This window comes from Carcharodon carcharias, chromosome 36 (genome assembly GCF_017639515.1).
Source record: "Carcharodon carcharias isolate sCarCar2 chromosome 36, sCarCar2.pri, whole genome shotgun sequence".
Taxonomy (NCBI): Eukaryota; Metazoa; Chordata; class Chondrichthyes; order Lamniformes; family Lamnidae; genus Carcharodon; species Carcharodon carcharias.
The window spans coordinates 9,903,834-9,929,525 of record NC_054502.1 but is presented as its reverse complement, the minus strand read 5'-3'; the positions used below and the strand labels follow the sequence as shown (position 1 = coordinate 9,929,525).

The 25,692-nt window shown below is 52.8% G+C and overlaps 1 protein-coding gene across 1 annotated transcript in view; it reads right to left on the bottom strand.

Moving 5' to 3' along the window:
* The window catches only part of LOC121272901 (insulin-like growth factor 1 receptor), a 163,914-nt gene that overhangs the window by 49,413 nt on the left and 88,809 nt on the right, over nucleotides 1-25,692 (bottom strand). Inside the window, exons 8-12 of the mRNA XM_041179739.1 lie at nucleotides 18,692-18,930; nucleotides 16,169-16,336; nucleotides 5,828-6,026; nucleotides 4,549-4,581; nucleotides 709-1,007 (exon numbers count right to left, since the gene is read on the bottom strand). Of these exons, the coding sequence (XP_041035673.1) occupies nucleotides 709-1,007; nucleotides 4,549-4,581; nucleotides 5,828-6,026; nucleotides 16,169-16,336; nucleotides 18,692-18,930 (938 nt within the window). The remainder of the gene's footprint in view (nucleotides 1-708; nucleotides 1,008-4,548; nucleotides 4,582-5,827; nucleotides 6,027-16,168; nucleotides 16,337-18,691; nucleotides 18,931-25,692) is intronic.

The window sequence follows — 25,692 nt, the reverse complement described above, 5'->3', positions numbered from 1 at the left end:
TACACTCCTCCCTATCTCTGTAACCTCCTCCAGCCCCTACACCCCTCCTTATCTCTGTAACCTCCTCCAGCCCCTCCACCCCTCCCTATCTCTGTAACCTCCTCCAGCCCCTACACCCCTCCCTATCTCTGTAACCTCCTCCAGCGCGTACACCCCTCACTATCTCTTTAACCTCCTCCAGCCCCTCCACCCCTCCCTATCTCTTTAATCTCCTCCAGTAACCTTTCTCTCTCCACCTCTCTCTCCCTCTCTCTCTCTCTCCCGCTCTCTCTCTCCATCTCCCTCTCCCTCACACTTTCTCTTTCTCCTATCCCTCATATTTCCTTTTGAGACTCAGTGTTAAATTTGGTTTTTCTAATGCCCCTGAAGGGCCTTGCAACGTTTCGCCACCTGAAAGGCGCTATGTAAATGTATTCTGTTGCTGCATTCTCAACTTAGTGCCAGCTTCCCTCAAACCGAGGGCCCCGGGCATGGAACTGTGGGCAAGCCATCGGCTGGTGCCCGAAATTGGGACGGAATGAGAGAGATGGGGACAGAGAGAGAGAGAGGGAGGGAGAGAGAGGGAGGCTGCACTCACATCCTCTGGACTAGGAATGGGCGATGGTGAGTAAGAACGATTGAACCCCATCCTGACAATGGGCAAAGGGTCTCCAGTGCTGATTCCCTGGGGCGGTGGGGGTGGGGTGAGGGGCGTTGGTGGTCACTCACCCTCTGGCATGGTGCGAGCGAAGGCAAAGGTAGCAGCGCTGCAGCCAACCTTCTGCGCGGCATGGTTGCAGACATGTATGTTGATGCGGTACTCGGTGAAGTGGCGGAGGTTGGAGATGACGATGCTCTCCTTGCTGAACACCTTGTCCTCAAAGTAGGGGTAGTCCACGTGCTGCTTCCCCTCGGACGCCGACCGGTTTCCGCCCGTCAGGTTAAGGCCGAGCTCCGGCAGCGAGGCGCTCGCCACCGGGGTGGTCTCGTTGCCCAGGCCCTCGGTGCCCCTGCGTTGCCGTGACGACCTGCGGGGAGCAGACAACGTGAGGTGCGGCGTTCAGCTGCCAGCTCGCCCTTCGCATGACACGGTGGCAGTGAGAGACAGCAGGAGACCCAGCCAGGTTGGAAATGGTTTATCCACCCCATCTATCCCAACATGGTGGCCACACGGCCCACCGCGACCTCACACCGCCAAGACGTATCCTGGTCCCGTCCTCCACTCACTACATTTTCCTGCTTTCTTTGGGAGAAATTGCTGTCGTTCTGGTTATGAGGGCAGTTCTTAAAGCCTCTTTTTAAATAGACTCTGTAGACTGTTTGCTGTAGTACTCTAATTAGTTAGACTCTAGATTGTTTTGCTGTAGTGCACTGTTTAAATAGACTCTGTAGACTGTTTGCTGCAGTACTCTAACAAGTTAGACTGTAGATTGTTTTGCTGTAGTGTACTGTTTAAATAGACTCTGTAGACTGTTTGCTGCAGTACTCTAATTAGTTAGACTCTGTAGATTGTTTTGCTGTAGTGCACTGTTTAAATAGACTCTGTAGACTGTTTGCTGTAGTACTCTAATTAGTTAGACTCTAGATTGTTTTGCTGTAGTGCACTGTTTAAATAGACTCTGTAGACTGTTTGCTGTAGTACTCTAATTAGTTAGATTCTGTAGATTGTTTTGCTGCAGTGAACTGTTTAACTAGACTCTGTAGACTGTCGTAGTACAAACATATGAATGTACATACGAATTAGGAGTGGGGTAGGCCCCTCGGCCCCTCGAGCCTGTTCTACCATTCAATAAGATCATGGCTGATCTGATTGTAACCTCAACCCCACATTCATGCCTACCCTCATAAACCTTTCACCCGCTCCCCCTCATTTATCAAGAATCTATCTAGCTCTGTCTTAAAAATATTCAAAGAGGAAACATCCTCCCCACATCCACTCTGTCAAAACCTCTCAGTATCATAAGGGTTTCAATCAAGTCGCCTCTTACTCCACTAAACTCCAGCGGATACAAGCCCAGCCTGTCCAGCCTTTCCTCACAAGACAGCCCACCCATTCCAGGCGTTAGTCTGGTAAACCTTCTCTGAACTGCTTCCAACACATTTACATCCTTCCTTAAATAAGGAGACCAATACTGTACACAATACTCCAGATGTGGTCTCACTAGTGCCCTGTCCAACTGAAGCTTAACCTCCCTACTTTTGCATTCAATTCCCTTCACAATAAACGATAACATTCTATTAGCTTTCTCAATGACTTGCTGTACCTGCATACTGACCATTTGTGATTCAGGCACTAGGACACCCAGATCCCTCTGCACTGCAATCTCTCACCATTTAAATAATACGCTTCTCTTTTATTCTTCCCGCCAAAATGGACAATTTCACATTTGCCCACATTATGCTCCACTTGGCAGATCTTTGCCCACTTGCTTAACCTATCGATATCCCTTTGTAGCTTCCTTATGTCCTCTTCACAACTTACTTTCCTACCCATCTTTGTCTCGTCAGCAAATTTAGTAACCATTCCTTCAATCCCTTCATCCAAGTCATTTATATAAATTGTAAACAGTTGAGGCCCCAGCATTGATCCCTGTAGCACACCACTCATCACATCTTGCCAGCCTGAAAAAGACCCATTTATGCCTACTCTCTGCTTCCTGTTAGCTAGCCAGTCTTCTATCCATGCCAATATGTTACCTACTACACCATGAGCTTTTATTTTTTGTAATAACCTTTGATGTGGCACCTTATCAAATGCCTATTGGAAATCTAAGTACAGCACATCCACTGATTCCCCTTTATCTACAGCACGTGTGACTCCTTCAAAGAACTCCAATAAATTGGTTAAACGTGATTTCCCTTTCACAAAACCAGGTTGACTCTGTCTTGAATTTTTCGAAGTGCCCTGCTATAATATCTTTAATAATAGCTTCTAACATTTTCCCTATGACAGATATTAAGCTAGCAGGCCTGTAGTTTCCTGCTTTCTATCTCCCTCCATTTTTGAATAAAGGAGTTACATTTGCTATCTTCCAATCTAATGGAACCTTCCCCGAATCTAGAGAGTTTCAAAAAATTAAAACCAACGCATCAACTATCTCACTAGACACTTCTTTTAAGACCCTAGGATGAAGTCCATCCGGATCTGGGGATTTGTCAGCCCTCAGCCCCTTAGCTCAATACCTGGTGACTGTCATTTTCCCAAGTACCTCCCTCCCTCCCATTTCCTGATTTACAGCTATTTCTGGGATGTTACCTTTTTCCTCTAAAGTGAAGACTGATGTAAAATACATGTTTAATTCATCCACCATAGTGCGCTGTTTAAATACATAATGTACATTGCTGTAAGTGCACTGTTTAAATAGATTCTGTAGACTGTTTGCTGCAGTGGGCTATTTAAATAGATTCTGTAGACTGTTTGCTGCAGTGGGCTATTTAAATAGATTCTGTAGACTGTTTGCTGCAGTGGGCTATTTAAATAGATTCTGTAGACTGTTTGCTGCACTGTGCTACTTAAATAGATTCTGTAGACTGTTTGCTGCAATGTGCTGTTTAAACAGACTCTGTAGACTGTTTGCTATAGTCCACTGTTTAAGTAGACTCTGTAGACTGTTTGCTATAGTGTGCTGTTTAAATAGACTCTGTGGACTGTTTGAATAATAAGATGATACAGCACCAAAGATGGCCACTAGGGTCCTTCTTGCCCCTTCCTGGATTGCTGGCTGCACAACCCATATTTTTATAGGTTCGTGGGATGTGGACACTGTAGCTCATTAACACCTATTGAGAGTCAACCAGGTGGGACTGGAGTGACATATCGTCCGAGATGGGGAAAGCACTCTGGGTTCCCTTCACTGAAGCACATGAGCGAACCAGTTGGGTTTGTGTAAGAGCTCCGTGCAGTCACTTCAGCTGACAGTTTATTGAATTATTTAGAATCCGCAGCGCAGAATCAGGCCATTCTGCCCCTCTGCTCCGTGCTGGCCTTTCCGCTCCACATGCACCTCCTTCCACCCCCCCTCCACCCCCACCCACTTCATCTCCCTTCCCTCACCCTATCCTTCTGCTCCTTTCTCCCTCGTGTGTTTATCCAGCTACCCCCCCCCTCCCCCACCCGCCCGCCACCACTACTTCACCTATCCACCTGGAGCACACCCTGTGGGAGTGAGTCCCACCTTCTCCCCACCACAGGGCTTGTTGAATCCAGTTTGACAATGCACCAGGGTGGGAAAGTCTTCCTCGCCCAGCGGGTGATGGGCGTCTGGAACTCACAGCCTGAATCGGTGGTTGAGGCTCAAACGCTCAACGCCTTGGAGCGTCACCTGGATCTGCAATGGGAGCGCTGTAACCTGCAAGGCTACTGACCAGGTGCTGGGAAGTGGGAGTAAAATGAGCGGCTAGTTTCTCTTTCTGTCTCTTTCTGGCACAGACACGATGGGCTGAACGGCTTCTTTCTAGGCTCCAACTCTTCCATATGGTTCCATGCATTGACACTCATGGCTTCAGGCCAGTTAATCCCTTGCCCATAGCCAGGCCAGGACTTTACACAATGATCCAATCATTTCCTACCTGGGCTTCCTGCCTTTCACAGTCTTTGCTTTCCTGGAAAGTAAAAATAGCTCCAGTTAGTCACTCACAGCTGAGCCTCCTGATGGGGAGCCGACACTCCAACTCTTCAACTCCCATCTGCTCATGTTCCTTCCGCATTCACGTCTCCTGGAGCACTTTCTTCCCCCAGTGTGTTATTGTTCACCCAAGTCAGCACGGGGTTAGATACAGAGTAAACTCCCTCTACACTGTTCCCATCAAACACTCCCAGGACAGGTACAGCACGGGGTTAGATACAGAGTAAAGTTCCCTCTACACTGTTCCCATCAAACACTCCCAGGACAGGTACAGCACAGGGTTAGACACAGAGTAAACTCCCTCTACACTGTCCCCATCAAACACTCCCAGGACAGGTACAGCACGGGGTTAGATACAGAGTAAAGCTCCCTCTACACTGTCCCCATCAAACACTCCCAGGACAGGTACAGCACGGGGTTAGATACAGAGTAAAGATCCCTCTACACTGTCCCCATCAAACACTCCCAGGACAGGTACAGCACGGGGTTAGATACAGAGTAAAGCTCCCTCTACACTGTCCCCATCAAACACTCCCAGGACAGGTACAGCACGGGGTTAGATACAGAGTAAATCTCCCTCTACACTGTCCCCATCAAACACTCCCAGGACAGGTACAGCACGGGGTTAGATACAGAGTAAATCTCCCTCTACACTGTCCTCATCAAACACTCCCAGGACAGGTACAGCACGGGGTTAGATACAGAGTAAAGCTCTCTCTACACTGTCCCCATCAAACACTCCCAGGACAGGGACAGCACGGAGTTAGATACAGAGTAAATCTCCCTCTACACTGTCCCCATCAACACTCCCAGGACAGGTACAGCACGGGGTTAGATACAGAGTAAAGCTCTCTCTACACTGTCCCCATCAAACACTCCCAGGACAGGTACAGCACGGGGTTAGATACAGAGTAATGCTCCCTCTACACCGTCCCCATCAAACACTCCCAGGACAGTTACAGCACGGGGTTAGATACAGAGTAAATCTCCCTCTACACTGTCCCCATCAAACACTCCCAGGACTGGTACAGCACGGGGTTAGATACAGAGTAAAGCTCCCTCTACAGTGTCCCCATCAAACACTCCCAGGACAGGTACAGCACGGGGTTAGATACAGAGTACAGCTCCCTCTACACTGTCCCCATCAAACACTCCCAGGACAGGTACAGCACGGGGTTAGATACAGGGTAAAGCTCCCTCTAGCACTGAAACTGATTTATTACCTCGGCATGAAGATGGAGTTATGTAGGAAGTTCTCAAATTTCTTGCGGAAGGAGGTTTCCTCAGCCTCGAGTTCGAGCTGAGCCTGTGTTTTGGGACATTGGCAGCAGCGGTTCCCACTCTCTGGTTTGGTATCGTTAGAACTATTGCTGTCGTAGTCATCTGGATGGTTGGCTACAACACTAGTCGGCAGCTTCATCCCTGAGAAAACAGGCAGTGGAGCATGTGTCAGTGTGTCCCAGTGTGTCCCAGTGTGTGTTAGTGTGTCCCAGTGTGTCCCAGTGTGTGGCAGCGTGTCCCTGTGTGGGTCAGCGTGTCCCAATGTGTCCCAGCGTGGGTCAGTGTGTCCCAGTGTGGGTCAGTGTGTCCCAGTGTGTTCCAGTGTGTGTCAGCGTGTCCCAGTGTGGGTCAGCGTGTCCCAGTGTGGGTCAGCGTGTCCCCGTGTGTCCCAGTGTGGGTCAGCGTGTCCCAGTGTGGGTCAGCGTGTCCCTGTGTGGGTCAGCGTGTCCCAGTGTGGGTCAGCGTGTCCCAGTGTGGGTCAGTGTGGGTCAGTGTGGGTCAGTGTGTCCCAGTGTGTCCCAGTGTGGGTCAGCGTGTCCCAGTGTGGGTCAGCGTGTCCCAGTGTGGGTCAGTGTCCACTGGTGTGGGTCAGTGTGTCCCAGTGTGGGTCAGTGTGTCCCAGTGTGGGTCAGCGTGTCCCAGTGTGGGTCAGCGTGTCCCAGTGTGGGTCAGCGTGTCCCAGTGTGGGTCAGTGTGTCTCAGTGTGAGTCAGCGTGTCCCAGTGTGGGTCAGCATGTCCCAGTGTGGGTCAGTGTGTCCCAGTGTGTCCCAGTGTGTCCCAGTGTGGGTCAGTGTGTCCCAGTGTGTGTCAGCGTGTCCCAGTGTGGGTCAGCGTGTCCCAGTGTGGGTCAGTGTGTCCCAGTGTGTCCCAGTGTGTCCCAGTGTGGGTCAGTGTGTCCCAGTGTGGGTCAGTGTGTCCCAGTGTGTCCCAGTGTGTCCCAGTGTGGGTCAGTGTGTCCCATTGTGTCAGCGTGTCCCAATGTGGGTCAGTGTGGGTCAGCATGTCCCAGTGTGGGTCAGCGTGTCCCAGTGTGGGTCAGTGTGTCCCAGTGTGTGTCAGCGTGTCCCAGTGTGGGTCAGTGTGTCCCAGTGTGGGTCAGTGTGTCCCAGTGTGTCCCAGTGTGGGTCAGTGTGTCCCAGTGTGGGTCAGCGTGTCCCAGTGTGTGTCAGCGTGTCCCAGCGTGCGTCAGTGTGTTGCAGCGTGTCCCAGTGTGGGTCAGCGTGTCCCAGTGTGGGTCAGTGTGTCCCAGTGTGGGTCAGTGTGTCCCAGTGTGGGTCAGCGTGTCCCAGTGTGGGTCAGCGTGTCCCAGCGTGCGTCAGTGTGTTGCAGCGTGTCCCAGTGTGGGTCAGCGTGTCCCAGTGTGGGTCAGCGTGTCCCAGTGTGGGTCAGTGTGTCCCAGTGTGGGTCAGCGTGTCCCAGTGTGGGTCAGCGTGTCCCAGTGTGGGTCAGTGTGTCCCAGTGTGGGTCAGTGTGGGTCAGTGTGTCCCAGTGTTTGTCAGTGTGTCCCCATGTGGGTCAGCGTGTCCCAATATGGGTCAGTGTGTCCCAGTGTGGGTCAGTGTGTTCCAGTGTGTCCCAGTGTGGGTCAGCGTGTCCCAGTGTGGGTCAGTGTGTACCAGTGTGTCCCAGTGTGGGTCAGCGTGTCCCAGTGTGTCCCAGTGTGGGTCAGCATGTCCCAGTGTGGGTCCGTGTGTCCCAGTGTGGGTCAGTGTGTCCCAGTGTGGGTCAGTGTGTTGCAGTGTGTCCCAATATGGGTCAGTGTGTCCCAGTGTGGGTCAGTGTGTCCCAGTGTGTCCCAGTGTGGGTCAGCATGTCCCAGTGTGGGTCCGTGTGTCCCAGTGTGGGTCAGCGTGTCCCAGTGTGGGTCAGTGTGTCCCAGTGTGGGTCAGCATGTCCCAGTGTGGGTCAGCATGTCCCAGTGTAGGTCAGTTTGTCCCAGTGTAGGTCAGTTTGTCCCAGTGTGGGTCAGCGTGTCCCAGTGTGGGTCAGCGTGTCCCAGTGTGGGTCAGCATGTCCCAGCATGAGTCAGCATGTCCCAGCATGAGTCAGCATGTCCCAGCGTGGGTCAGTGTGTCCCAGTGTGGGTCAGTGTGTCCCAGTGTGGGTCAGTGTGTCCCAGTGTGTCCCAGTGTGTCCCAGTGTGTCCCAGTGTGGGTCAGTGTGTCCCAGTGTGTCCCAGTGTGGGTCAGTGTGTCCCAGTGTGTCCCAGTGTGTCCCAGTGTGGCTCAGTGTGTCCCAGTGTGGCTCAGTGTGTTCCAGTGTGGGTCAGTGTGTTGCAGTGTGTCCCAGTGTGTGTCAGTGTCCACTGGTGTGGGTCAGTGTATCCCAGTGTTGGTCAGTGTGTCCCAGTGTGTCCCAGTGTGGGTCAGCGTGTCCCAGTGTGGGTCAGTTTGTCCCAGTGTAGGTCAGTGTGTCCCAGTGTGGGACAGCGTGTCCCAGTGTGGGTCAGCGTGTCCCAGTGTGGGTCAGCGTGTCCCAGCATGAGTCAGCGTGTCCCAGCGTGGGTCAGTGTGTCCCAGTGTGGTTCAGTGTGTCCCAGTGTGTCCCAGTGTGTCCCAGTGTGTCCCAGTGTGGCTCAGTGTGTCCCAGTGTGGCTCAGTGTGTCCCAGTCTGGCTCAGTGTGTCCCAGTGTGGCTCAGTGTGTTGCAGTGTGTCCCAGTGTGTGTCAGTGTCCACTGGTGTGGGTCAGTGTATCCCAGTGTTGGTCAGTGTGTCCCAGTGTGGGTCAGCATGTCCCAGTGTGGGTCAGTGTGTCCCAGTGTGGGTCAGTGTCCACTGGTGTGGGTCAGTGTGTCCCAGTGTGGGTCAGTGTCCGCTGGTGTGGGTCAGTGTGTCCCTGTGTGGGTCAGCATCTCCCAGTGTGGGTCAGTGTGTCCCAGAGTGGGTCAGTGTGTTCCAGTGTGTCCCACTGTGGGTCAGTGTCTACTGGTGTGGATCAGTGTGTCCCAGTGTTGGTCAGTGTCCACTGGCATGGGTCAGTGTGTCCCAGTGTGAGCCAGTGTGTCCCAGTGTAGGTCAGTGTCTACTGGTGTGGGTCAGTGTGTCCCAGTGTTGGTTAGGGACCACTGGTGTGGGTCAGTGTGTCCCAGTGTGGGTCAGTGTGTCCCTGTGTGGGTCAGCGTGTCCCAGTGTGGGTCAGCGTGTCCCAGTGTGGGTCAGCGTGTCCCAGTGTGGGTCAGTGTGTCCCAGTGTGGATCAGTGTGTCCCAGTGTGGGTCAGCGTGTCCCAGTGTGGGCCAGCGTGTCCCAGTGTGGGTCAGTGTCTACTGGGGTGGGTCCGTGTGTCCCAGTGTGGATCAGTGTGTCCCAGTGTGGGTCAGTGTGTCCCAGTGTGGGTCAGTGTCCAATGGTGTGGGTCAGCATGTCTCTGTGTGGGTCAGTGTGTCCCAGTGTTGGTCAGTGTCCAATGGTGTGGGTCAGCATGTCCCTGTGTGGGTCAGTGTGTCCCAGTGTGGGTCAGCATGTCCCTGTGTGGGTCAGCATGTCCCTGTGTGGGTCAGCGTGTCCCAGTGTGGGTCAGTGTGTCCCAGTGTGGGTCAGTGTGTCCCAGTGTGGGTCAGTGTGTCCCAGTGTGGGTCAGTGTCCATTGGTGTGGGTCAGTGTGTCCCAGTGACATGTTCTGGTGAGTTGCATAATTAGGGCAGTAGAGAGGGCTTTACACTAAATAGTGGGGGTAAGAGATCCCATGAGGGGAGATGTAGTAAAGAGAAAGTACAAGGTGTGAGAGCAGGGTAGTGCTTAGGGTAAAGATAACCAAAGTGTGGCAGGGATGGGGCCATAAAGTGCAGGGAGCCATTCCAAACCTCATGGACTTTGGTGGGTCTGTAAAATCCCATCGGCGTAAAATCCCACCCCTCGTTATTCTAACCGATGGAGGCCTTGAGTTTGGAAGGTGCTGTCTAAGGAGCCTTGGCGAGTTGCTGCAGTGCATCTTGTAGATGGTACACACGCTGCTGCTACTGTGCATCGGTGGTGGAGGGAGTGAATGTTTGTGGATGTGGTGCCGATCAAGCGGGACTGCTTTGTCCTGGATGGTGTCGAGCTTCTTGAGTGTTGTGGGAGCTGCACTCATCCAGGCAAGTGGGGAGTATCCCATCCCACTCCTGACTTGTGCCTTGCAGATGGTGGACAGGCTTTGGGGACTCAGGAGGTGAGTTATTCTCCGCAGAATTCCCTGCTCTTGTGGCCCTGGCAGAACTCAAATTGAGTGTCAGTGAGCATGTTATTTATATGGCTGCTCCAGTTCAGTTTCTGGTCAATGGTAACCCCCAGGATGTTGATAGTGGGGGATTCAGTGATAGTAATACCATTGAGGATGGGATGGTTCAAGGGGAGATGGTTGGATTCTCTCTTGCTGGAGATGGTCATTACCTGGCACTTGTGTGGTGTGAATGTTACTTGCACTGGTCAGCCCAGCCTGGATATTGTCCAGGTCTTGCTGCATTTGGACATGGACTGCTTCAGTATCTGAGGAGTTGTGAATGCTGCTGAACATTGTGCAATCATCAGCGAACATCCCCACTTCTGACCTTATGATGTTAAGGAAGGTCATTGATGAAGCAGCTGAAGATGGTTGGGCCAAGGACACAACCCTGAGGAACTCCTGCAGTGATGTCCTGGAGCTGAGATGACTGACTTTCAACAACCACAACCATCTTCCTTTGTGCTCCAACCAGCGGAGAGTTTTCCCCCCTGATTCCCATTGACCCCAGTTTTGCTAGGGCTCCTTGATGTCACACTCGGTCAAATGCTGCCTTGATGTCGGGGCAGTCACTCTCACCTCACCTCGGGAGTTCAGCTCTTTTATCCATGTTTGAACCAAGACTGTAATGAGGTCAGGAGCTGAGTGGCCCTGGTGGAACCCAAACTGGGCATCAGTGAGCAGGTTATTGCTAAGCAAGTGCCGCTTGATAGCACTGCTCTTGACCCCTTCCATTACTTTACTGATGATGGAGAGTAGACTGATGGGGCAGTAATTGACCGGATTGGATTTGTCCTGCTTTTTGTGTACAGGACATACCTGGGCAATTTTCCACATAGCCGGGTAGATGCCAGTGTTGTAGCTGTATTGGAACAGCTTGGCTAGGAGCGCGGCAAGTTCTGGAGCACAAGTCTTCAGTACTAGTGCAGGAATATTGTCAGGGCCCATTGCCTTTGCAGTATCCAGTGCCTTCAGCCATTTCTTGATATCACGTGGAGTGAATTGAATTGGCTGAAGACTGGCATCTGTGATGCTGGGGACCTCTGGAGGAGGCTGAGATGGATCATCCACTCGGCACTTCTGGCTGAAGATTGTAATGAATGCTTCAGCCTTATCTTTTGCACTGATGTGCTGGACTCCTCCATCATTGAGGATGGGGATATTTGTGGAATCTCCTCCTCCAGTGAGTTGTTTAATTGTCCACCACATTCACAGCAGGACTGTAGAGCTTGGATCTGATCCGTTGGTTGTGGAATCACTTAGCTCTGTCTATCATGTGCTGCTTATGCTGTTTGGCATGCAAGTAGCCTCGTGTTGTAGCTTCTATAGGGGTAATGTGCAATGAGACAGGATTGATTAATGACCTCATAGTAAAGGAACCTCTAGGCATCAGTGATCATAACATGGCAGAATTTCACATTCAGTTTGAGGGTGAGAACTGTGGGTCTAAGACTAGTGTCTCAAACTTAAATAAAGGCAATTGGAAGGGTATGAGGACTGAGTTGGCTACTGGGAAAATAGGTTAAAGGTAGAGCAGTAGAGGAGCAGTGGCAGACTTTTAAAGAGATATTTAATAGCTCTCAATAGAGATACGTTCCAACGGGAAAGAAAGAGTCTTTGAGAATGATGCACCATCCATGGCTAACTAAGGAAGTTAAGGAGAGTGTCAGATTGAAAGATCAAGTGCACAATACTATGACGATTAGTGATAGGTCAGAAACAAAGGATGATGTAAAATAATAGTGAGGAAGAAATTAGAGTACCAGAGAAAGCTAACTAGGAATATGGAAACAGATGGTAAGAAATTCTACAAGTATTTGACAAAGGAAAAGAGTGAGTATTGGTGCCTTATAGATCGAGACTGGGGGGGGTTAATAATGAGAAACATGGAAATGGCAGAATGATTAAACAGGTATCCTGTGTCTGTCTTCAGTTGTAATCACAATCACTAGGGAAAGGTTACTGGGAAAACTACTAGACCTAAAGGCTGACAGGTCCCCACCACCAGGTGACCTGCAACCTAGGGGCTTAAAAGGAGACACTGCAGGGACAGTAGATGCATTGATTTTAATTTTCCAAAATTCCCTGGATTCTGGAAAGATCCCGGCGGATTGGAAAATCGAACAGACGTACCCACGACCCTAGGGAATAGGAGCAGGACTAGGCCACTCGGCCCCTCGAGCCTGCTCCGCCATTCAATAAGATCACGGCTGACCTGCTTTTAACCCCACATTCCTGCCTACCTCCGATGACCTTTCACCCCCATGCTTATCAAGAATCTATCCACCTCAGCCTTAAAGATACTCAAGGACTCTGCCTCCACTGCCTTATCTTTTCAGGAAGAGAGTTCCAAAGACTCGCGACCCTCAGAGAAAAAATTTCTCCTCATCTCCATTTTAAATGGGTGACCCCTTATTTTTAAACAGTGACCCCCTAGCTCTAGATTCTCCCACAAGAGGAAACCCCCTCTCCACATCCACCCTGTCAAGACCCCTCAGGATCTTACATGTTTCAATTAAGTCGCCTCTGACTCTTCTAAACTCCAGCGGATACAAGCCCAGCCTGTCCAGCCTTTCCTCATAAGACAGCCCACCCATTCCAGGCGTTAGTCTGGTAAACCTTCTCTGAACTGCCTCTAATGCATTTACATCCTTCTTAAATAAGGAGACCAATACTGTACACAGTATTCCAGATGTGGTCTCACTAATGCCCTATACAACTGAAGATTAACCTCCCTACTTTTATATTCAATTCCCCTCACAATAAATGATAACATTCTATTAGCTTTCCCAATGACTTGCTGTACCTGCTTACTAGCCTTTTGTGATTCATGCACTAGGACACCCAGATCCCTCTGCACTCAGAGCTCTGCAATCTCTCACCATTTAGATAAACGCCTCTCTTTTACTCTTCCTGCCAAAATAGACAATTTCACATTTTCCCACATTATACCCCATCTGCCAGATCTTTGCCCATTCATTTAACCTATCTATATCCCTTTGTAACCTCCCTATGTCCTCTTCACAAATTACTTTCCAACCTATCTTTGTGTCATCAGCAAATTTAGCACCATTCCTTCGGTCCCTTCATCCAAGTCATTTATATAAAGTATAAACAGTTGAGGTCCCAGCACTGATCCCTCTGGCACACCACACATTACATCTTGCCAACCTGAAAATGACCCATTTATGCCTACTCTCTGCTTCCTGTTAGCTAGCCAAACTTCTATCCAAGCCAATATGTTACCCCTTACACCATGAGCTTTTACTTTGTGCAATAACCTTTGATGTGGCATTTTATCAAACGCCTTCTGGAAATCTAAGTACAGCACATCCACTAGTTCCCCTTTATCCCCAGCTAACTGGCCTGCAGTTTCCTGCTTTCTGTCTCCCTCCATTGTTGAATGATGCAGTTACATTTGCTATCTTCTAATCTAATAGAAGCTTCCCCAATTCTAGTAAATTTTGGAAAATTTAAACCAATGCATCAATTATCTCACTAGCCACTTCTTTTAAGACCCTAGGATGAAATCCATCAGAACCCAGGGACTTGTCAGCCTGCAGTTCTAACAACTTGTTTAGTACCACTTCCCTGGTGATTGTAATTTCCTGAGTTCCTCCCCCATTTCCAGTTCCTGGTTTACAGCTATTTCTGGGATGTTACTTGCATCCTCTATAGTGAAGACCGATGCAAAATACCTGTTCAATCCACCTGCTATCTGCTTACTTTCCATTATTAATTCCCCAGTCTCACTTTCTATAGGACCAACATGCACTTGGTTAACTCTTTTCTTTTTTAAATATCTAGAGAAACGCTTACTATCGGTTTTTATATTTCTAAATAGCTTTCTCTCAAACTCTAATTTTTCCCTCCTTATTAATCTTTTAGTCATTCTTTGTTGTTCTTTATATTCTGTCCAGTCTTCTGAACTGCCACTCATCTTTGTGCAATTATAATCTTTTTCTTAAAGTTTGATACTATCAATAGATTTTTTAGTTAACCACAGATGGTGGATCCTCCCCTTGGAATTTGTCTTTCTCGTTGGGATGTATCTATTTTGAATACTCTGAAATATCCCTTTAAATCTCTGCCACTGCATCTCTATTAACCTATTCCTTAACCTAAATTTGCCAGCACACTTTAGCTAGCTTGGCTTTCACATCCTCATAATGACCCTTATTTAAAATACTAGTGTTAGACCCAGTCTTCTCTCCCTCAAACTGAATGTAAAATTCAATCATTTTATGATCACTGCTACCTAGGACCGCCTTCACAATGAGGTGATTAATTAATACTATCTCGTTGCACAATACCGGGTCTGGTGTAGCCTGTTCCCTGGTTGGCTCCAGAACATACTGATCTAAGAAATTATCCCTAAAACAGTCTATGTATTCATCATCTACGCTGCCTTTGCCCATATGGTTGCTCCAGTCTATGTATAGATTAAAATCCCCCAAGATAATCTCCGGACCTTTCTGATAAGTTCACACTATTTCTTCTTTAATACCCCATCCTACCATGTGATTACTGTTAGGAGGCCTGTACACCAGTCCCATAAGTGACTTCTTGTCTTTATCGTTCCTTATCTCTACCCAAATCGCTTCTATATTCTGGCTTCCTGCACTTAGGCAATTACAAAGGTAACGTCTCTATTCGAGAAAGGAGGAAACTCCAGGACAGTTAGCTTAACACTTGTCATAGGGAAAATGCTGGAACCCATTATTAAGCAGGTCATAGCAGGCAACTTAGAAAATCTCAATGTAATCAGATAGAGTCAACATGGGTTTGCGAAAGGGAAATTGTGTTTGACCAATTTATTAGAGTTCTTTGAGAATGTAACCAACAAGGTGGATGAAGGGGAACCAGTAAATGTGGTGTACTTGGATTTCCAGAAGTCATTTGACCAAGAGCCACATCAAAGGTTACTACACAGAATAAGCTCATGGTGTAGGGGGTAATATATTAGCATGGATAGAAGATGGTTAGCTAACGGGAAACAGAGAGTAGGCATAAATGGGTTTTTTTTTAGGTTGGCAAGATGTGACAAGTAGAGAGCCACAGGGATCAGTGCTGGGACCTCAACTATTTACAACCTATATCAATGTCTTGGATGAAGGCACTGAATATATGGTAGCTAAATTTGCTCATAACACAAAAAAAAATGAGGAAAGTAAGTTGTGAAGAGAAGGTAAGAGTCGGCAAAGGGACAAAGATTAAGTGAGTGGGCAAAAATTTGGCGGATGGAGTATAATGTGGGAAAATGTGAACTTGTCCATTTTGGCAGGAAGAATAGAAAAACAGTATACTATTAAAATGGAGAGAGACTGCAGAACTCTGAGGTACAGAGAGATCTGGGTGTCCTAGTACATGGCTCACAAAAAGTTAGTATGCAGGAGCAGCGAGAGATTAGGACGACAAATGGGATGTTGGTGTTTATTGTGAGGGAGAGATGGGGTATAAAAGTGGGGATGTTTTACTGCAGCTGTACAGGGTCTTGGTGAGACCACATCTGGAGCACTGTGTGCAGTGATGGTCTCCTTATTTGAAAAAAGATGGAATTGAGTTAAGAGCAGTTCGGAGAAGGTTCACTCAACTCATTCCTGGGATAAGGGAGTTATCTTATGAAGAAAGGTTGGACAGGTTGAGCCTGTATCCATTGGAGTTTAGAAGAATGAGAGGTGATCTTATTGAAACACAGAAGATCCTGAGGGGACTTGACAGGGTGGATGCTGAGAGGGTGTTTCCCTCTTGTGGTAGAGACTAGAGCGAGGGAGTCAGATTAAAAAATGGGGCCTCCCATTGAAGACGGAGATGAGGAGAAATTTCTTCTCAGGGGGTCACTGACCTGTGGAATTCTCTCCCCACAGAGCAGAGGAGGCTGGGTCATTGAATATGTTCAAGGCTGAGTTAGACAGAGTTTTGATCGACAAGGGAGTGGAGGGATATGGGGGACAGACAGGAAAGTGGAGCTGGGACCACAGCCAGAGCAGCCATGGTCTTATTGAATGGCGGAGCAGGCTCGAGGGGCTGAATGGCCTCCTCCTGCTCCTGGTTCTTGTGTTGAGTTCTTTTGGCCTCTCACCTTTGTGACAGTAGTCATTGATGTAAAGCTCTCCATCCTCTGGCTGCTGTTGCCAGACCACCAGGTAGTAGGTGATGTTGCCATTGTGTTGGATCGGGGGCTTCCACTTCAGGATGAGCTGCGAGGAAGAGTTCGACATGGACACCACATCCTGAGGAACGGTGGGAGCTGCCGAGAGTGGACACAATAATGAGCGGCGCGCAGTCCAGTGGCCTTGGACCACTCCACCCACTTCCCCTTTCAACAAGGGGCAGCCTTGAACCACTGAGCTCTGTTACCCTCAGCATGGACCCTAGAAACCCTTCGCTCCGCCAACCCCAGTCAATCAGCAATTGCGGGGAGGGTGGGGGCGGCAAACACAAGTGCCCGCCCTTATTGTGCCCTCTCTTGTTGCACTGCTATTAAACAGGTCAAACATGAGAACAGGCCATCCTGCCCAACTAGTGCATCTTGGTGTTTATCCTCCATGTGAGTATATCGTCCCAATTATAATTACCCGCCCTGTCAACGTACTCCTTCACATATTCCATCTATTTTCGACATTAGATTCACATTTCCTTCTGTGGGAAGAGCTTTAACCTGCCCTCAGTTCACAACCTCTTCCCGTTGCACAATCCCAGTGGGTAACGCTCACTTTCATCCCCTCTTTCACGCCTCATAGTCAGAATGTCGTGGGTTCGAGGCCCCACTCTAGAGACCTGAGCTTAAATTCTAGACCGGCACTACCAGTGCCAGTACCGAAGGAGCGCCGCACTGTCGGAGGGTCAGTACTGAGGGAGCGCCGCACTGTAGGAGGTCAGTACTGAGGGAGCACCGCACTGTCAGAGGGTCAGTACTGAGGGAGTACCGCACTGTCGGAGGGTCAGTATTGAGGGAGTGCTGCACTGTCAGAGGGTCAGTACTGAGGGAGCACTGCACTGTCAGAGGGTCAGTACTGAGGGAGCGCCGCACTGTCGGAGGGTCAGTACTGAGGGAGCGCCACACTGTTGGGGGGTCGGTACTGAGGGAGCGCCGCACTATCGGAGGTTCAGTACTGAGGGAGCGCCGCACTGTCGGAGGGTCAGTACTGAGAGAGTGCCGCACTGTCGGAGGGTCAGTACTGAGGGAGTGCCGCACTGTCAGAGGGTCAGTACTGAGGGAGTGCCGCACTGTCGGAGGTTCGGTACTGAGGGAGTGCCGCACTGTCGGAGGGTCAGTACTGAGGGAGAGCCGCACTGTCGGAGGGTCAGTACTGAGGGAGTGCTGCACTCTCGGAGGGTCAGTACTGAGGGAGCGCCGCACTGTCGGAGGGTCAGTACTGAGGGAGCGCCGCACTGTCGGAGGGTCAGTACTGAGGGAGTGCTGCACTGTCGGAGGGTCAGTACTGAGGGAGCGCCGCACTGTCGGAGGGTCAGTACTGAGGGAGTGCGGCACTGTCGGAGGGTCAGTACTGAGGGAGCGCTGCTCTGGGGCGGGGGGTGGGGGGGGGGGGGGGGGCGGGGGTGGTGGGGGCGGGGGGGTGGTGGTGGTGGTGGGCGTTGTCCCCGTGTCCTGGGGCCAATATTTATCCCTCAACCAACATCAGTACAAAGACCGATGACCTGGGTCATTATCACATTGCTCTTTGTGAGGTTTTAAAAAAAATTTCACGGGATGTGGGAGTCGCTGGCTGGGCCCAGCATTTATTGCCCCTCCCTAATTGCCCCCCTTGAGAAGGTGGTGGATGAGCTGCCTCCTTGAGCCGCTGCAGTCCCTGTGGTGTAGGTACACCCACCGTGCTGTTAGGGAGGGAGTTCCAGGATTTTGACCCAGCGACAGTGAAGGAACGGCCGATATATTTCCAAGTCAGGGTGGTGAGTGGCTCGGAGGGGAACTTCCAGGTGGTGGGTGTTCCCCATGTGTCTGCTGCCCTTGTCCTTCTAGATGGTAGAGGTCATGGGTTTGGAAGGTGCTGTCGAAGGAGCCTTGGTGAGTTGCTGCAGTGCATCTTGTAGATGGTACACACACACTGCTGCTACTGTGCGTCGGTGATGGAGGGAGTGAATGTTTGTGGATGGGGTGCCGATCAAGCAGGGCTGCTTTGTCCTGGATGGTGTTGAGCTTCTTGAGTGTTGAGGGAGCTGCACTCATCCAGGCAAGTGGGGAGTATTCCATCACACTCCTGACTTGTGCCTTGTAGATGGTGACCAGACTTTGGGGAGTCAGAAGGTGAGTTTCTTGGTTACTCTATTGGTTGGCAAGTTAACTCTGATTGGCTGGGCTGTTTCCATAGATAAAGCAGCAGGGAACTATACACCCCCCAAGCTCCTGGGTAATACAAAAAGGCACAAAGCTTGAACATATTCCTTTTGCTTGCAGGGAATGGGTTCCTGCTCTCTTCTCGTTTGGTATAAATTGTTGTGATAGTCAGAAATGTGGCATTCTTGTGTTTGTCCTGATGGGTACAAGACGAAAAGCTTCAGCAACATGCCTCCCTTTTCGATAATTATGGGGTTTATGCAGATTAACCTCAGCTGACCAGTCCCTCCCCTGCCCCTCTCATACCAGCAGCTCTTGTGCGGATGTACACCAGCTCGCTCTTGGCCCCATGGCTGTGACTCGCCTCAGAGACGGTCAGTGTGATGGCTCGGATGAAGATGGCGTACTGGGTCCAGGGCTTCAGATTGTACAGCATCACCTCAGGGTAGTGGTCCTTGTTGAGGGGGTGATCCACGTCCACCATAGTCCAGCTGTTCGACACGCAGGCGTCCTGTCCAATGTCCTCGGTTACGTTCTGGAAGGGTCTGGAACATCCAAGGGTCAGAGTTCACAAAAGGGACGCACATTGAACTTTACAGCGCAGAGACAGCCTATTCGGCCCCTCTGCTCGGTGCTGGTGTTCCTCCTCCACACGAGCCTCCTCCCCACCCCCTCTGCATCTCAACCCCACCCACCCCCCCAATCACCCTTTCCTTCTATTCCTTTCTCTCTCGTGTGTTTATCCAGCTTCGCCCCCACCCCCCACCCTTCAACGCATCTCCACGATTTGTCTCGACCTCTCGCTGTGGGAGCGAGTCCCACACCCTCCCCACTCCCTGCCTTTCTCCCAGTGCCTTTGCGGGCCAGAGATCCCACTTTGCAACCAGTGGACATCCTTTTTAAAGTTATGGTCGCTGTTGCAATGTTGGGAAATCCACTCTGAAGTGAACGGAAGGGAACGTTGGAAAAAATGCACACCGGGAGTTGTGATCTACAATTTCATCTGTTCATGGGGCGTGGGTATCGCGGGCAAGGCCAGCATTTGTTGCCCCTTGAACTGAGTGGCCTCGCTTGGCCATTTCAGAGGGGCAGTTAAGACTCAACCACATGGCTGTGGGGGGTCTGGAGTCACGTGTAGGCCAGACCGGGATTTCCCTCCCTAAAGGGACATTAGTGAACCAGATGGGGTTTTTATGACAATCCATGATGGTTGCCTTGATCACCATCACTGACACTCGCTTTTCAATTCCAGATTTTATTAACTGAGTTTAAATTCCACCAGATGCCACGTGATGGGATTGGAACCCGTGAACCCAGAGCATTTGCCTGGGCCCCCTGGGTCACTAGCCCAGTGACATTACCCCTGCACCAGCGCCTCCCCATTAACAGGTACACTGCCTGAAAGGGCCGTGGAAGCAGATTCAATAGGAACTTTCAAAAGGGGGATCGGAGAAATACTCGAAGGGAAAAAATTTGCAGGGCGATGGGGGAGTGAGAGGGTGTTGGGGGGGGGGGTAAGTGTGACTAATTTAAAAACTGCCGGTACAGTCAGGCAGGGCTGAATGGCCTCCTTCTGCACTGTGAGATTCTAGTTATCGTACTTTAGGATGTTGGAGAGATGTGGCTGCAAGGGGTGGGAGAATGATTGTTCATTAATGCGATATCAGGCCAAACTCCAGCCCAGACTGACATGTAACTCTCCTCTCGTATCCTGGTTGTGGGGTTGCTGCAGGACAAGAGGCTCACTGGGGGCTCTCTCTCCCCTGTCCACCAGGAGGTGGAGAGTTTGAATCCCACTCCAGACACATGACAAAAATCTCCAGGATGACACTCCCAGTGCTGCACTGTCAGAGGGTCAGTACTGAGGGAGTGCCGCACTGTCAGAGGGTCAGTACTGAGGGAGTGCCGCACTGTCAGAGGGTCAGTACAGAGGGAGTGCCGCACTGTCGGAGGGTCAGAACTGAGGGAGTGCAGCACTGTCGGAGGGCCAGTACAGAGGGAGTGCCGCACTGTCAGAGGGTCAGTACTGAGGGAGTGCCGCACTGTCAGAGGGTCAGTACAGAGGGAGCGCCGCACTGTCGGAGGGTCAGTACAGAGGGAGTGCCGCACTGTCGGAGGGTCAGTACTGAGGGAGTGCCGCACTGTCAGAGGGTCAGTACGGAGGGAGCGCCGCACTGTCAGAGGGTCAGTACGGAGGGAGCGCTGCACTGTCAGAGGGTCAGTACTGAAGGAGCGCTGTGCTGTCGGAGGGTCAGTACTGAGGGAGCACTGCACTGTCGGAGGGTCAGTACTGAGGGAGCGCCGCACTGTCGGAGGGTCAGTACTGAGGGAGTGCCGCACTGTCGGAGGGTCAGTACTGAGGGAGTGCCGCACTGTCGGAGGGTCAGTACTGAGGGAGTGCCGCACTGTCAGAGGGTCAGTACGGAGGGAGCGCCGCACTGTCAGAGGGTCAGTACGGAGGGAGCGCTGCACTGTCAGAGGGTCAGTACTGAAGGAGCGCTGTGCTGTCGGAGGGTCAGTACTGAGGGAGCACTGCACTGTCGGAGGGTCAGTACTGAGGGAGCGCCGCACTGTCGGAGGGTCAGTACTGAGGGAGTGCCGCACTGTCGGAGGGTCAGTACTGAGGGAGTGCCGCACTGTCAGAGGGTCAGTACTGAGGGAGGGCCGCACTGTCGGAGGGTCAGTACTGAGGGAGTGCCGCACTGTCGGAGGGTCAGTACTGAGGGAGTGCCGCACTGTCGGAGGGTCAGTACTGAGGGAGTGCCGCACTGTCGGAGGGTCAGTACTCAGGGAGTGCCGCACTGTTGGAGGGTCAGTACAGAGGGAGTGCCACACTGTCGGAGGGTCAGTAAAGAGGGAGTGCCGCACTGTCGGAGGGTCAGTACAGAGGGAGCGCTGCACTGTCAGAGGGTCAGTACTGAGGGAGCGCCGCACTGTCAGGGGGTCAGTACTGAGGGAGTGCCGCACTGTCCGAGGGTCAGTACTGAGGGAGTGCCGCACTGTCAGAGGGTCAGTACAGAGGGAGCGCCGCACTGTCGGAGGGTCAGTACAGAGGGAGTGCCGCACTGTCGGAGGGTCAGTACTGAGGGAGTGCCGCACTGTCGGAGGGTCAGTACTGAGGGAGTGCCGCACTGTCGGAGGGTCAGTACTGAGGGAGCGCCGCACTGTCAGAGGGTCAGTACAGAGGGAGCGCTGCACTGTCAGAGGGTCAGTACTGAGGGAGCACTGCACTGTCGGAGGGTCAGTACTGAGGGAGCGCCGCACTGTCGGAGGGTCAGTACTGAGGGAGTGCCGCACTGTCGGAGGGTCAGTACTGAGGGAGTGCCGCACTGTCGGAGGGTCAGTACTGAGGGAGCGCTGCACAGTCAGAGGGTCAGTACTGAGGGAGCGCCACACGGTCGGAGGGTCAGTACTGAGGGAGCGCTGCACTGTCAGAGGGTCAGTACTGAGGGAGCGCCACAATGTCAGAGGGTCAGTACTGAGGGAGTGCCGCACTGTCAGAGGGTCAGTACTGAGGGAGTGCCGCACTGTCAGAGGGTCAGTACTGAGGGAGTGCCGCAATGTCAGAGGGTCAGTACTGAGGGAGTGCCGCACTGTCGGAGGGTCAGTAGTGAGGGAGCACCGTGCTGTCGGAGGGTCAGTACTGAGGGAGTGCCGCACTGTCGGAGGTTCAGTACCGAGGGAGTGCAGTACTGTCGGAGGGTCAGTACTGAGGTAGTGCCGCACTGTCGGAGGGTCAGCACTGAGGGAGCGCCGCACTGTCGAAGGGTCAGTACTGAGGGAGCGCCGCACTGTCGGAGGGTCAGTACTGAGGGAGCACCGGGCTGTCGGAGGGTCAATAGTGAGGGAGGGTCAGTACTGAGGGAGCGCCGCACTGTCGGAGGGTCAGTACTGAGGGAGTGCCGCACTGTCGGAGGGTCAGTACTGAGGGAGTGCCGCACTGTCGGTGGGTCAGTACTGAGGGAGCGCTGCACTGTCAGAGGGTCAGTACTGAGGGAGCGCTGTGCTGTCGGAGGGTCAGTACTGAGGGTGCACTGCACTGTCGGAGGGTCAGTACTGAGGGATCGCCACACGGTCGGAGGGTCAGTACTGAGGGAGCGCTGCACTGTCAGAGGGTCAGTACTGAGGGAGTGCCGCACTGTCAGAGGGTCAGTACTGAGGGAGCGCCGCACTGTCAGAGGGTCAGTACTGAGGGAGTGCCGCACTGTCGGAGGGTCAGTACTGATGGAGCACTGCACTGTCGGAGGGTCAGTACTGAGGGAGCGCCAAAATGTCAGAGGGTCAGTACTGAGGGAGTGCCGCACTGTCAGAGGGTCAGTACTGAGGGAGTGCCGTGCTGTCGGAGGGTCAGTACTGATGGAGCACTGCACTGTCGGAGGGTCAGTACTGAGGGAGCGCCACACGGTCGGAGGGTCAGTACTGAGGGAGTGCCGCACTGTCGGAGGGTCAGTACTCAGGGAGTGCCGCACTGTTGGAGGGTCAGTACAGAGGGAGTGCCACACTGTCGGAGGGTCAGTAAAGAGGGAGTGCCGCACTGTCGGAGGGTCAGTACAGAGGGAGCGCTGCACTGTCAGAGGGTCAGTACTGAGGGAGCGCCGCACTGTCAGGGGGTCAGTACTGAGGGAGTGCCGCACTGTCCGAGGGTCAGTACTGAGGGAGTGCCGCACTGTCAGAGGGTCAGTACAGAGGGAGCGCCGCACTGTCGGAGGGTCAGTACAGAGGGAGTGCCGCACTGTCGGAGGGTCAGTACTGAGGGAGTGCCGCACTGTCGGAGGGTCAGTACTGAGGGAGTGCCGCACTGTCGGAGGGTCAGTACGGAGGGAGCGCCGCACTGTCAGAGGGTCAGTACAGAGGGAGCGCTGCACTGTCAGAGGGTCAGTACTGAGGGAGCACTGCACTGTCGGAGGGTCAGTACTGAGGGAGCGCCGCACTGTCGGAGGGTCAGTACTGAGGGAGTGCCGCACTGTCGGAGGGTCAGTACTGAGGGAGTGCCGCACTGTCGGAGGGTCAGTACTGAGGGAGCGCTGCACAGTCAGAGGGTCAGTACTGAGGGAGCGCCACACGGTCGGAGGGTCAGTACTGAGGGAGCGCTGCACTGTCAGAGGGTCAGTACTGAGGGAGCGCCACAATGTCAGAGGGTCAGTACTGAGGGAGTGCCGCACTGTCAGAGGGTCAGTACTGAGGGAGTGCCGCACTGTCAGAGGGTCAGTACTGAGGGAGTGCCGCACTGTCGGAGGGTCAGTAGTGAGGGAGCATCGTGCTGTCGGAGGGTCAGTACTGAGGGAGTGCCGCACTGTCGGAGGTTCAGTACCGAGGGAGTGCAGTACTGTCGGAGGGTCAGTACTGAGGTAGTGCCGCACTGTCGGAGGGTCAGCACTGAGGGAGCGCCGCACTGTCGAAGGGTCAGTACTGAGGGAGCGCCGCACTGTCGGAGGGTCAGTACTGAGGGAGCACCGGGCTGTCGGAGGGTCAATAGTGAGGGAGGGTCAGTACTGAGGGAGTGCCGCACTGTCGGAGGTTCAGTACCGAGGGAGTGCAGTACTGTCGGAGGGTCAGTACTGAGGTAGTGCCGCACTGTCGGAGGGTCAGCACTGAGGGAGCGCCGCACTGTCGAAGGGTCAGTACTGAGGGAGCGCCGCACTGTCGGAGGGTCAGTACTGAGGGAGCACCGGGCTGTCGGAGGGTCAATAGTGAGGGAGGGTCAGTACTGAGGGAGCGCCGCACTGTCGGAGGGTCAGTACTGAGGGAGTGCCGCACTGTCGGAGGGTCAGTACTGAGGGAGTGCCGCACTGTCGGTGGGTCAGTACTGAGGGAGCGCTGCACTGTCAGAGGGTCAGTACTGAGGGAGCGCTGTGCTGTCGGAGGGTCAGTACTGAGGGTGCACTGCACTGTCGGAGGGTCAGTACTGAGGGATCGCCACACGGTCGGAGGGTCAGTACTGAGGGAGCGCTGCACTGTCAGAGGGTCAGTACTGAGGGAGCGCCGCACTGTCAGAGGGTCAGTACTGAGGGAGTGCCGCACTGTCGGAGGGTCAGTACTGATGGAGCACTGCACTGTCGGAGGGTCAGTACTGAGGGAGCGCCAAAATGTCAGAGGGTCAGTACTGAGGGAGTGCCGCACTGTCAGAGGGTCAGTACTGAGGGAGTGCCGCAATGTCAGAGGGTCAGTACTGAGGGAGTGCCGTGCTGTCGGAGGGTCAGTACTGATGGAGCACTGCACTGTCGGAGGGTCAGTACTGAGGGAGCGCCACACGGTCGGAGGGTCAGTACTGAGGGAGCGCTGCACTGTCAGAGGGTCAGTACTGAGGGAGCGCCGCACTGTCGGAGGGTCAGTAGTGAGGGAGCACCGTGCTGTCGGAGGGTCAGTAGTGAGGAAGTGCAGTACTGTCGGAGGGTCAGTACTGAGGTAGTGCAGTACTGTCGGAGGGTCAGTACTGAGGGAGCGCGGCACTGTCGAAGGGTCAGTACTGAGGGAGCGCCGCACTGTCGGAGGGTCAGTACTGAGGGAGCACCGTGCTGTCGGAGGGTCAATAGTGAGGGAGGGTCAGTACTGAGGGAGCGCCACACTGTCGGAGGGCCAGTAATGAGGGAGTGCCGCACTGTCGGAGGGTAAGTACTGAGGGAGCGCCGCACTGTCGGAGGGTCAGTAGTGAGAGAGCGCCGCACTGTCAGAGGGTCAGTACTGAGGGAGTGCTGCACTGTCAGAGGGTCAGTACTGAGGGAGCGCCGCAATGTCAGAGGGTCAGTACTGAGGGAGTGCTGCACTGTCAGAGGGTCAGTAGTGAGGGAGCACCATGCTGTCGGAGGGTCAGTAGTGAGGGAGTGCAGTACTGTCGGAGGGTCTGAGTTAGTGCAGTACTGTCGGAAGGTCAGTACTGAGGGAGCGCCGCACTGTCAGAGGGTCAGTCCTGAGGGAGTGCCACGCTGTCGGAGGGTCAATAGTGAGGGAGGGTCAGTACTGAGGGAGCACCGTGCTGTCGGAGGGTCAGTAGTGAGGGAGTGCCGCACTGTCGGAGGTTCAGTAGTGAGGGTGCACCGTGCTGTCGGAGGGTCAGTAGTGAGGCAGCACCTTCCAAACCCCATGACCTCTACAATCTAGGACAAGGGCAGCAGACACATGGGGAACACCCACCACCTGGAAGTTCCCCTCTGAGCCCCTCACCATCCCGACTTGGAAATACATCGGCCGTCCCTTCACTGTCGCTGGGTCCAAATCCTGGAACTCCCTCCCTAACAGCACGGTGGGTGTACCTACACCACAGGGACTGCAGCGGCTCAAGGAGGCAGCTCACCCACCACCTTCTCAAG